Here is a 13,324-nt window from a genome sequence, read left to right on the forward strand (position 1 = left end):
GGAAACGTAAAATCTAAAATTTATGAAAAACGAAAGGGAGCTCATGTCAATAGATATAAACAATTTACCAAAGTTTTATGCAAATTGGTTGATGTCCGACATGTTGACGACGGGCGGACAGACAGACGGATGGACAGACGGACAACGGTATACCATAATACGTCCCGTAAACGGGCGTATAAAAAAAGTCAAATGTAATATGTAATTTAATTGAAGATTTGTAATTGTAATTGAATGTAATTAATTACTTTCAAAAGTAATTGACCCCATGTCTGATGTACACCTAACAATCATTCCATACACTAAATAATGTTGCCCTATTGTTTATAGTATATGAGAAATAGACCAAACCACAAAAACTACATTGTCCAATTAACCATGAAATTGAGGTCAAGGTCAGATGAAACCCGTCAGTCGGACATGTACACCTTACAATCATGCCATACACCAAATACAGTTGACCTGTTGCTTTTAGTATCCGAGATATGGACTTGACCACTTAACTTTAACCTTGATCACAATTCCATGGAAGAAGGTCGAGGTCAGGTGAACCCTACCTGACCGACATTTAGATGTTGCAAGGAACCCATATACCAAATATAGTTATCCTATTACTCATAATAAGTGAGTATTTCACTTAACAAGAAAACTAATTTTTTTTCAAGCAGTCACTGAACCATGAAAATGAGGTCAAGAACAATGAACTGCCATTTCCAAAATGATAATAAGAAAAGAAATATTGAAGATCATGTTTTGGTATTTGAAACCAGTATATTTACTTCATAATATTGTCTTATCAGATGATGAATATTCCAAACTTTCTTGCTGTGCTGTTACAGTTTTTATAAGTTACAGCATGCATGTAAATGACTTGTTACCAAAATTTTTACTTATAGTGAGTTAACTAACAGTTGCCAGAAGAGGAGCAGGACATATGTTCACCCTTATCTTAATTTGTTTCATCTAGCTTTCTGTGTGATGTTTTTTATCTTTACACCTTTATCTTTTGATAATGATACATGCATTCCACCCCAAATCTAGTTTTTTGCCTGCCTATTTCTTAGAGAGTCTTATTACCTCTTAGGTCTACGATTTGGTGGTGATGGTTCTCTCTTGGATCTTTTAGGGCTTCTTGATCGCCTATATCTTGGTGATCTTGATCTCCTTCTTGGATCTCCTCTCCTTGATGGTATTCTATATCTATCTCTTGACCTGGATCTCCTTCCATATGATCTTTTTCTTGACCTATAAAACAAAATTGTGAGCTATATCAGTGATTTACATTGTTGTGATGGTGATAATTTCAAATTTTTTATTATAATATGAAAATTCAAATCATTTAAAGAATAATTTTTTAAACCAGCTTCACCATATCAAAATAAAATAACATTATGAAGTGGACCTGAAAATTTATGTAATTTGATAGAAGCAATGTATGAATAAGCTGAAACAATGTCACTTTGAAAGACTGACTATGTCACACCAAATAAATGGGGAATATGTCCATGGGACACAGATGATGCCCCCGCTTGCATATCATATAAATATATAAAGGGAAATAACTGAAGAAAGGTAAAAGTGATGCTACCCAAATTTGTACTTGATCTGAGTTTTGTGGTAATAAGTATTATGTATAAGTTTCATAACATTTGGTTGAGGCAAACATAAGTTAGAAAAAGGAAACAAAAAATTCAGCAACTTTTCCATTTGTAAAGGGCCATAACTCTAGAACAGTTAAAGTGTCACCACCAAAATTCAAACTTAATCTGTGTTTTGTGGTAATAAGCATTTTGTATAAGTTTCATAACATTTGGTTGAGGAAAACTTAAGTTAGAGAGCGGAAACGAAAAATTCATCAATTTTTCCATTTGTAAAGGGGCATAACTCTAGAACGGTTAAAGTGATGCCTCCAAAATTCAAACTTGATCTGTGTTTTGTGGTAATAAGCATTTTGTATAAGTTTCATAACATTTGGTTCAGGCAAACTAAAGTTAGAGCATGGAAACCAACTTCGAGAGGTACATACGTACGGACGGACAAGGGCAAAACTTAATGCCCCCTCCGCTACGGCAGGGGCATAAAAATGTTAAGATTTCACATAATCTTAAATATAAAGAAGGATTCTTTGGAAAATTTTGCTTACCCTGACCTTGACCGCCGTCTCCTACGATAATCTGATCTAGATCTACTTCTTCTTTGTCTATCATGGCTTGGTGACCTAGATCTTGATCTTTTCCTTCTGTCGTCTGTTTTCTTTTCATCTTCCTCATTTTCATTTTTCTTTTCATGACTCGCTCTACAATCATACATAACACTCTTAGCTGTAACAATAAACATTTAGCTTTTAATAATGGTTAAGGAAGAGAAAATTTTGCATATTGAAAAAAAATTGTTTGAAAAACCATTCTAAAACCATCAAATATTTAGTTAACACTTAAGAAACAAACTTATCAGTTATTGACTTATTCATAATTAATTTTTTTTTCTAATGTCAAAATCACTTTTATTTTAGATAGGTAATTCTTTTTGGAATTATAATCAGCACAAAATAAGTTATTATAAAAATTGCACAACTTATCAACCTTTGCAAAAGTACCATGGCACTGTTATTATAAATGAACCTATGCATTAGATGATTAGATTGTTATAAGCTTGAAGGATTTATGACCTCTACAAACAAATTCCACTAACTAACTACGTGTTTGTTTTGTTGAAGTTGACCATTATTTACTTATCGTTCATATGATTCCTAAAATAAATTCAAGTTTTACTGTTGGAGGATTACCTCCATTAGATACTAGTAAATCAAGTTTACCTTTAACAAATAACCAGAGTGAGACTTGAGTTCATGCAACAGATTTTGTAATCTGAATCAGAGTTCTCCAAAAGTGGTGATCCAAATGTTTAAAATTTGCAAAGGACTGACACAATTTAAGAATTTTGCCAATAAAAATAATAGTGAGGACCAGCAGATTTTCTTCAAGGACCACCAGGGGAAAGGATTTGAGAATTCTGTCTCAAGTGATTGGTTAACCAAATACTTAGACCATTGACAGCTGGTTACAGGTACAAATCAATTTTTATAAACCTACTCTTTATCATCATTTGAATCTTCCTTTTTTTCTGGAGACTGTGAACCAGACTTGTCCTCTCCTCTTTTCTCTGTATCACCAGCTGACAAATCTGTGCCATTTTCTTTTTCTTTCACATCAGATTCTTCTTTATTCATATCGTTAGGTTTTCCTTCTTCCTCATCAACCTGCTCATCATCAGATTTGGTTTTATCCTTGGTCAAATCTTTATCTTTAGACCTACTTCTTTTTCTCTCTTTTGATCTACTCCTTCGGTCTCGTCTTCTCTCTCTTGATCTACTTCTTGACCTTCTGTTCAAACATAAACATGTATAAAGGTATTTTGATTCAATCAAAACCCCCCAATAATGAGTTTCTCATCTTTTTTTTAGACAAAAAATAAATGGAATGTCAAAGTGAACAAAATTACTAGATTTATATTACAAATATTTTTTTAGGGAAATGAAGCCACACTTGCCCAAGAAAGTAGGCATGCAAACCACTGGCAAAACTACATTTGGATTTTTCTAGCACTAGACAGTTATTGATATTGCACAACGCTTTTTCTTGCACTATTTTCAATGTTATACATTTATATCAATTGCAATACTATCTAGAAGTATTGTGGCTTATATCAGATTATGAAAAAGGCACATTTTAATAATCAAAAGATCAATCAATTGCACTTTTCTATTGCTCTCTTTTCTTTTATAGATTTGTATAAAACACACCAGAGACGTACTCTCCCCTCCCTCGTAGTCCTCAACTTAATTTTTTTTAAATTTCAAAACTTCTTGGATAATAATTCAGAATACATAAACAGATTTTTTCTATGAATGCTGACACAAACTATGTTTGTATAATTGAAATCATGACATAACCAGTGATTTTGCTAGCGCTCGTCATTTTCGTCATTTACGAAACGGTTTTCAAAATGAGGAAAGTATTCCAAATCAATTTCGTCACTTAAATTTGGAAAGAGTAAAAATATTTTCGCATGAAAATACTATAATTCTACCTGTCTTCTTAATTGTTTCTGACAAGTTTATGACCCTCAGCTAATTAGCATTTACAACAGGTGTTATAAGTTGTGATTACAGATAATCCGCTTATCGCCATCGGATGGGTCACTAATCCGTTAATTATTTATCAACCTCATAATTGATCATCATAATTATTTTCCCCAGTAAAATCAGTCAGTCAGTATTTCAATTTCAATATTTATCAAACGAGCACAATTTGCAGTTCTTTTGTCGTAGTTTCCTCATTCGAGTTTTCCCTCGGACACTTCGCATTTTAATTTCAATATTTCTCAAACGATCACAATTTGCAGTTCGCTTGTCGTAGTTTCGTCATATTTGATATAACTTTTAATCAAAAACTTTCGACAATTTCGATTAAAAAGATAGAACCTTATTCATAACATTCAGAAATGTTTTCACGAGTCAAACAGGTGCTTCCTTTACAATGAACTGCGCATGCACGAAAGTATTCTTATGAATTTAAAGACACGAAAACGTAAAATACGAAATAATTAAGTATCAAACTAAATGAGAGAGACAAATATAGTTCTTATTTAGAAAATTTAATTTAAAAAATGATAATTTCCTGCCTTTTTTAAACACGAACCAATCCGTAGATGAATCCGGATTCATTCTGAATTTATTATCCACTTTGTCACTTCCCGTTTTCATTTCATTTGGAAATCGAAAGTAAACGTGATCTATTCATGATAAATTTACAATTTAAAGTCATTAGAATTGTTCCAACAATGATTTGTACAAATCCTTGGTTCCAACTTTATAGAATTAATTCTAAATATCGCTTTAAAACGTTTTTAAGGATAATGAGTATGAGTAATGAAGTGAAATAGTCCTTACAAGTTCATATATGCTGTGATTCCTGGTTTAAAAAAAATGAATCCCAACTTTTGCTGATTAGGAATGTACCCTGAAACTAACTGAAGTGAAATTGTGAACTAGATTTCTAGATCTTATATCCTAATCTTCTTATTAAAGTGCCACATCAATCAAATCATGCAGTAACTGTATAGTATGCCTAAGTCCTTCAAAGTCTGACAAATATATATAGATAGTAATATACATCCTAGATCCCTTGCTGCTACCCAAAATAAGGTTGATTTTCATCCCGTGCAAAAGTGACTAAAGCCCTCAAAATCCTAGCTTAAACCCTGACATAACCATAAATTATTTGTGTTATTTCTCAAATTTTCTAGCATTAACCCTCAATCCCAGCATCAATGATTTAAAACCATGTTATGATTCTTCCTACCTAGGAGAGCCTCTGTCTCTCTTCTCTTGTTCCTTCCTTTCTCTACTCAATTGTTCTCTAATCTGTTCTTCATGCTTTTTCAGATTAGCCTGGATTCTTTCTTGCTCTATCTGTGATGGTTAAAATAAAAAAAAATGCAATTTTTTAGAATATAAAACTTATTGAAAGAGAATCATTGCACTTTTAAAATATGTTTAAAATAGTGAGTTATCACAAAATATAAATCACAATACACATAAACGTTGACTCTTCCTAAAATCTACAAAACTGTACATTTCTCCAAACTTCTTTAATGCAATATTAACAGTGCCAATTGTACAAGACTCTTGAAAACATTATTAATGTAACACTCAATTTAATTGTTAACCATGTTAACTTTTCAGTTTTTAAACTGGACAAGTCGTAAAAGCACTGAACAAATACATTGTATGGAGGGCATGAAAAGCAAAATCATCAATGATTTACTGTAACTGATTAGCATTCTCACCTGTCTTTTCTTTATTTCTTCCTTCTTTTGTTCGATGAACTGTTCTGGTATGCCACTTACATGCGCCTGTGCACTTGCCAACAATTCCCATAGCTCGCCTAAGAATATACGGGCATTTCTAGGGTTCAGGAAACCAGTCAAGTTTATCTGTATTTCTTTCGGATCTGGATGCTGCAGCGAGACAATGGGGAAGAAAAACAAATGAAGCATGCTTTTTTTGTATTTAATACAATGAAATCTTAACCAGGAAAAATAAAATGAAGAACTAAAAAGAGTGATTTGTTATACAAGATTATAAAGACCTCAAACTTGTACATGCAATCGAAAATCGTATATTGGTTCAATGAATACAATACAGCGCAATATGAGCCATCAAATTGTTGTTAATTTGCCTTAGGCACGACATACGATACACACAACATAAACCATGAATACATTTTGTTTAAATGGTGTACATGTTTTAAAAGTATACATCTTTCGTGCGTATATCAATCTGACTATCTCTATCCATTTTGCTCATTTTTCTTTCATTTTCTATGTGAAATCATCCTTTAATCATAATAAAAGAAGTATTAGAGATAACAATATACATAGTTGACAATATAACACAAGAAGCATGGAAAGAAAAATTATTAATTTTGATAACTTTTTTTAAAACATCACTTCATTGTTATCCTCAATTTCTTTAGCACAATCAACGATAGATTTCAGTAGAACACTTATTACATTACAATACAAACATAATTTGGAATGATAGGTATACTTAACTTGAACTATTCAATACAAACCGATTTGCCATCGGTGTGCAGTCTTTGCCTCCTTAAGATTTATGTGTCGTAGCCCTTTAATTCTTGGACTTGAAGGGAGGTAATTTTATGATCATCGCTGATTGTTAAGAGAGGAAACATCAAAATATAAGTTAAACTTTCCATGAAAAGACAATCAACAAAAACAATACTTTTTCAACCAGAATATCTTTTACAGAAATAAGTGTAGTTTTTCATGTACTAATAAAATATATTAGAGATTCCTTACAATTTGCATATTGTCCAAGAAACTAAGAACTTGTTTGGAATATTTAAGAGTTTTCCATAAATGATATTTGCATTATGATTCAATTTTCTTTGTTGATAATTAACACTGAATTAAACTTTACCGACTGAACTTAAATTGCTGATCAAATGCTTTTTCTGGTACCTTAATTGAATGTTACTACAAAGTATTTAAATAGCAGATAGGAAGCGTAAAAAAAAAAGAGACCTCATAACAGCTTATGAGTGCACGAGACTGGTCGCTCACCTGGTTTGTTCATGTAAAAAAATTGAAATAGGACATTTATGCTATAGGTCACAGTAGTAAGTATGAAATGTTTGCAGAATGGATGGTTGTAGAATGTCCAGTGACAAATATTACATGCATATTGAGGATAAGAACATGTTAATGTGATATGAATATGAACTCTGCTTTATACAAGACTGACACGCTAAGTGGGAATTTAAATGTGTAAGTTCACAAGGCAAGTCTGCAGGTAGACATTTTTCCCTACACAAATACATTTTTCTGACTCCAAGACAACAAGTCCTTTCTCTTACCCCTAAATGCAGTATGCTTAGAGGAGGAGCAGTAAATACCAATTTTCAAGTCTTTTGTTGGACATGGCAAGGGAGAAATCTTTTCAAGAGAAGTAGGTCAGGAACAAATAACTTTCAAATATACCATCACTAAACTTGCTTTAAATGGTCTGTGGATTTTATATGGAATGTTTTCACATAGTTTAGTCTGTTAAAAACAAGATCTGTTCACAGAAATCAAAACTTAAAAAAGTCTTATTTTCATAAGAGGAGGGTAAAATAAAGATTACATTATTAAATAATGCAACTGGACCCAATATGACATTGTTTAAAGTGCAAGTTTAATCAACAACGGATGCCAAATGAAAGCAGCAGTACTCATGGCATTAAGTCAGGCGAGCTAAAAAATTATGTTACAAAGAGTTACATACATAACATGAAAATGTATTATACTCAGACCACAGAAAATTTTCAAAATACATATTGCATACAATATAAGAAATAAGGAAAAATCAGACAAAACAATAACGTTATAGCTTTATAACCTTATTCATGTTATTTGAACAATAATCTTACCTACCAATTTTTTTATTCTAACATAGACAAATGAAATAAAAACAAATGATTTTTAAAGTAGAAGAGCCATTTCAATATAATCATTAGGCAAAATTACCCTAGATTCTTCAAGCTGATTGTAAACAAATTCGACAACGACATCATCCTCAATGCCTAATAATTCTGTAACTCTTTTAGCAATCCATGGTTTTATGCTGTCTACATTTATTTTTGACATATCAACCTGAAAAAATGTAAATATCAAAGTTAATTTTTTCAATCTGGTACATATGTTCAGACAAATTTTAGATGCTTATCTTTTTCAATAACATCTAAATATACCTGTTGCTGTAATATCAACTTCACGCTTACATAATGTTGTTTATTTTTATGCCCCACCTACGATAGTAGAGGGGCATTATGTTTTTCGGTCTGTGCGTCCGTTCGTCCCGCTTCAGGTTAAAGTTTTTGGTCAAGGTAGTTTTTGATGAAGTTGATGTCCAATCAACTTGAAACTTAGTTCCAAGTTCCCTATGATATGATCTTTTTAACTTTAATGCCAAATTAGTTTTTTGACCTCAATTTCACGTTCCACTGAACATAGAAAATGACAGTGCGAGTGAGGCATCTTTGTACTACGGACACATTCTTGTTTAAACATGCTCTCAGCATGCTCAGTAAGAATTAGTTTCCTTTAAAAAAAATCTGCTTACTAGGCAATCGTTATTTTTTAGAGAAGACATTGGATTTATCATTTTTAGGATACTAATTTTTGCGCATTTCATGGGTACATGTAAACAACAAATTTTTATGTTCAACAAACACAGAAGTACATATTTTTATAGGTTGGTATTCAGACTTTGATAAAAACACATAATCAAATATCAACGAAAATTCAGTGTTTCCTTAAGCTCAATCCACATAAATGGGTCCCAATGAAAGTACATGAATCCAGTAATATGGCTGTTCCAGTGTAATTGAATAATATACATGTATCAATTCCAAAAATACCTCACTCCCAAGGAACTGGAAATTTTTTCACACAATTTCTGTCATTTAAAATTGACTTAAAAAGTTGGGCCATTTTTTTCAAATTGTCGAAATCACACTAGATTCATAGCATCAAGGAACTTGTATTGACTGTTTCATCGCAATTACTTCATGAATTTTCTTACCGTTTTTCTAAAAATGTTCAAGAACAGTTTATGGACTGCATCTGTTTAAAATTGAAATGATTTTAATGACTCAAAATGGAAATTTTCTTAGACATCGCTGACGTTTCTTTCGATTTTGAAAACGAAATTAAAACAGGAAGTTTTGAGACAATACTAAAGTACGAATAATTCTGGATTCATTTCCGGGATTTGTTCTGTTTATGAAATTGACAGGAAATCACTGGATTTTTAATTTTATTACCTTTAAAGATGTTTGAATATAACAGATAATAGTTGCACTCATCTATTTTAGCATGAAATCATTTTGCAATTTAAGATTGTCTTATCTGGTGAAGACATTTTGGCGCATGCGTAATACATAGTAATTAAAGCACATGTTTACTCGTGAAAAATTACTTTTTCTACGTAGATTAAAAATTTAATTTTTAAATCAAAATGGACGATTGTCTTTGCTGAAAAGTAATTAATAAATGAAGAAAATTGTCATGGAATCTTAATTTCTTTATCATAATATTAGTTCTGAGCTTTTGATCACTGTCAGGTGTGAATTAAAAACACGGGTAAAAAGTGATTAGCGATCGAAAGCCAATATTTCACGGAGGCATTAATATAGTTATTAGGAGGGCCCTCAGGATTATCATACTAAACGGAAGTGGCAGTTTTATTACAGGAAAGGGATTACAAAACAAAGAAAAAGTGCAAAATGGCGATTAAGAAAGATGATCTCAATGAAACGACCGAAATTATTTCAGTAAAAAAAATAAATTTGTCCTTAATCCCTATCTGTCATTTAGGATGAGTAGCTTTCAGTTTAGGTCATGACTGGCAAATATGACCCTTTCCAGACCCTTGCTCACTACCATCCATACCTTCAACAAATCTAATGTAAAAGAAATATGTACCTTAGATTCTAAAGCATCAGCAAATCTCATCTGCTTCATTAACTTCTTCTTCTTGTCTGAGAATCTGTTATCCTGGTCGGCACTTGTGCCCTGAAATAAGAAAATAAATTCATCCTATAATACTTCTTCATTTGAAGGTCAATTAATCATTGATGAGGCCAAACATGCCAAACGTGATTGTTTTTTCGTCCTTTGACAAATGTTGTACAACTGCAATCTACATACTTTGTCCAACTAAAGAGATAGAAAGGTATATTGGAAGAAACAGCATACCCCATGGCTTGACATTACAGTTTGTCCAAGTCAAGTGAAAATAGGCATCGAACAAGTAGAACTACCATTTCAGTTGTACAACCAGAGAAGGAAAATTCATAAAATTAAATCATCTTACTAACCTACAATTGTTTACATCATTTCCAGAGTGTATCATAATGTAATTATCTATTAAAATACATTTACAGTGGTTTGCAATCATTTGATAATCAATTGGCTTCTAGCTTTGACAAAGACATTGCCTGTAAACACATGCTCCAAAGTAAACAAATTTTGATTTCATCTTTATTTTTCACATTAGCGCTTGTCTGTCATGTGATTAATTGCATCATCTAATTTTCGTTTATCTCCTATTTTACCATTTTTGAAATAAGAAGATCTGGTATAATTGCCAATGAGACAACACTCCAACAGACCAAATAACATAGAAGTTAACAACTATAGGTCACTGTACAGCCTTCAACAATGAGCAAAACCCATACTGCATAGTCAGCTATATAAGGCCCCAAAATGACTCAGCTAGTGTAATTAAGAGGCAAACGCACAGGTATATGATATGGCACTTCCAGGTAGAAAATCATGCTACCAGGACGTATGTATGGGCCTTAAGGAGGAACTCTAAATTAAATTCCAAAAAGACATTATCATGATTATATAACAATATTGCAAACAATAAAGCAACTAGTGCTCAATAACCATAAAAATCAAGAATAAGTCTTCAACTGGTAACAAAAAAATTCGTAAGGGTTCCGCGGAACCCAGTGTCTCGCCTACTTTTGCTGTTAATCGCAGGCTCAACAAAAAAGAGGAAAAAAATTAATAAAAATATTCCTCTCTATAATATCTTTTGATTGTAAGTAGCTTCTGTCCAAGTTTGGTAAAAATCCAGGATAGTTTATGAATCTAATAAATGTTTTAAAAACTTAAACTGCAGTCTGTATGTAATGTTAACTGGAAGAAAAACTAAGTCCATTTATAAGTAAAATACGGAAAAAATGTAATAAAATTTTAACAAAATTTCCTTCTAGATACTAGCTTTTAATCATAAACAAGCTTCTGTCCAAGTTTGGTACAAATCCAGGATAGTTTAAGAAAGTTGTTAAAATTTTAAAAACTTTAACCACAGAGTGAATGTAATGTTAACTTACAGAAAAACTAAGTCCATTTATAAGTAAATTACGGAAAAAATGGATTTTTTTTTTTTACAAAATTTACTTCTGGATACTATCTTATGATCATAAACAAGCTTCTTTCCAAGTTTGGTAGAAATCCAGGATAGTTTAAGAAAGTTATTTAAAATTTCAAAAACTTTAACCACAGAGTGAATGTAATGTTTCCTGGCAGAAAAACTAAGTCCATTTATAAGTAAAATACGGAAAAATGGAATTTTTTTTTTCACAAAATTTACTTTTGAATATTATCTTATGATCATAAACAAGCTTCTGTCCAAGTTTGGTAGAAATCCAGGATAGTTTAAGAAAGTTATTAAAATTTCAAAAACTTTAACCACAGAGTGAATATTTGTGGACGCCGCCGACGACAACGGAATGTAGGATCGCTATGTCTCGCTTTTTCGACAAAAGTCAAAGGCTCGACAAAAATGGGAATGTGTCCATGGGACACAGATGATGCCCCTGCTTGCACATCATATAAAGTTATTAAGGGTCATAACTGAAGAATGGTAAAAGTGACGCTACCCGAATTTGTACTTGATCTGAGTTTCGTTGTAATAAGTATTGGGTATAAGTTTCATAACATTTGGTAGAGGCAAACTTAAGTCAGAGAACAGAAACTAAAAATTCAGCAATTTTTCCATTTGTAAAGGGGCATAACTCTAGAAAAGTAAAAGTTGAAAGAAATATTAAAATGTCGTTATCGACAAAAACAGATGAAGATTTTTACGAATAAAATAAAACAAGTTAAAAGATTTATCCTGTAAAACAAAATATTACTGAAAAAAGCATCAATTTAGTTTGATCTAAATATATCATTTACGATACTGGTCTGTAATTTCGTTGGTTCTACGTTAAATACAAATACATAATACATGGACTTGTCTTATTACAGGTCTATCTTCAATTACTACCAAGGCTAAAATCAGGAATATATAACAATTTTTTATGAAGATGAGATTCCAACAAAAACATGTTCAAAGGATCACGTAGATCTTATCGCAATTTGGGAATCTGCGACACTTGACCCAAGAATCAACACTTGAACTATTGATGTCATACAACAATAACTTTTCCTTTATGGCATCAGACATTTCTATTGTGACTTCAAAATTTTATGGGAACCTTTGTGATGTCCAGTAATGGCAGACAAATAGCGATTAGGTGAATCGTGCAATCAGGACTAAGGAAAAATATCTTGTAGTTAACGCCTACAAGTGAATCAAGAAATTTGGCAGCTGTGATACACTATGCTGGCTAATGATTTCAAACTGTCGCATAGTCTATTCAGTAATAAACAAAACTAAGATGCAGTAATTTCGTTTGTCTGGTTAGCATGTTCATTAAATGGGGACAAAGTCCCAAATAACAGTAGAAAAATCAATCTACTTATGAACTCGAAATCGTTAACTTTTTTTCTAACATTTTTTATTTTCCAGCATCTGTGCAGAAATCTTTTCCAGTATCGTTTATCTCGGGATTTGAGTAAAATATTATGGGGACGTGCCTTATAACATTAAGCAAATCAATAGAACTAAAAATCAATATAAAAATCAGCATACTAATGAAATCATAGCGTTTCTTTGTTTACATTGAAAATGACGTCACAACTAAAATCCCTAACAACAGGACCGACATCGGAAACGTTTCCGTATTCCGTTTCTTTTTCAACAGATTCTGGAGTAAAATATGCTTGAATTCTAAAATAATTTATATGGACTTCGTCCCCTTTCACAGGTAACACCTGCCTCAAATTAGTTGTTCACAAATGGAATGGATTTACCTGACAAACAAAATTGCGGTACTTTGAGGGTATAGGACATAAT

The 13,324-nt window shown here is 32.0% G+C and overlaps 1 protein-coding gene across 2 annotated transcripts in view; it reads right to left on the reverse strand.

The window, feature by feature from the left end:
• LOC127724023 (serine/arginine repetitive matrix protein 1-like) overlaps window positions 1-13,324 on the reverse strand; it is a 29,879-nt gene that overhangs the window by 16,090 nt on the left and 465 nt on the right. For both annotated transcript variants that reach the window (XM_052230774.1, XM_052230772.1), the window contains exons 2-8: window positions 10,054-10,143; window positions 8,095-8,220; window positions 5,851-6,021; window positions 5,364-5,473; window positions 3,093-3,383; window positions 2,144-2,296; window positions 1,078-1,245 (exon numbers count right to left, since the gene is read on the reverse strand). In XM_052230774.1, the coding sequence (XP_052086734.1) occupies window positions 1,078-1,245; window positions 2,144-2,296; window positions 3,093-3,383; window positions 5,364-5,473; window positions 5,851-6,021; window positions 8,095-8,220; window positions 10,054-10,143 (1,109 nt within the window). The remainder of the gene's footprint in view (window positions 1-1,077; window positions 1,246-2,143; window positions 2,297-3,092; window positions 3,384-5,363; window positions 5,474-5,850; window positions 6,022-8,094; window positions 8,221-10,053; window positions 10,144-13,324) is intronic.

The sequence above is a fragment of the Mytilus californianus genome, unplaced genomic scaffold (assembly GCF_021869535.1).
Source record: "Mytilus californianus isolate M0D057914Y unplaced genomic scaffold, xbMytCali1.0.p SCAF_14, whole genome shotgun sequence".
Taxonomy (NCBI): Eukaryota; Metazoa; Mollusca; class Bivalvia; order Mytilida; family Mytilidae; genus Mytilus; species Mytilus californianus.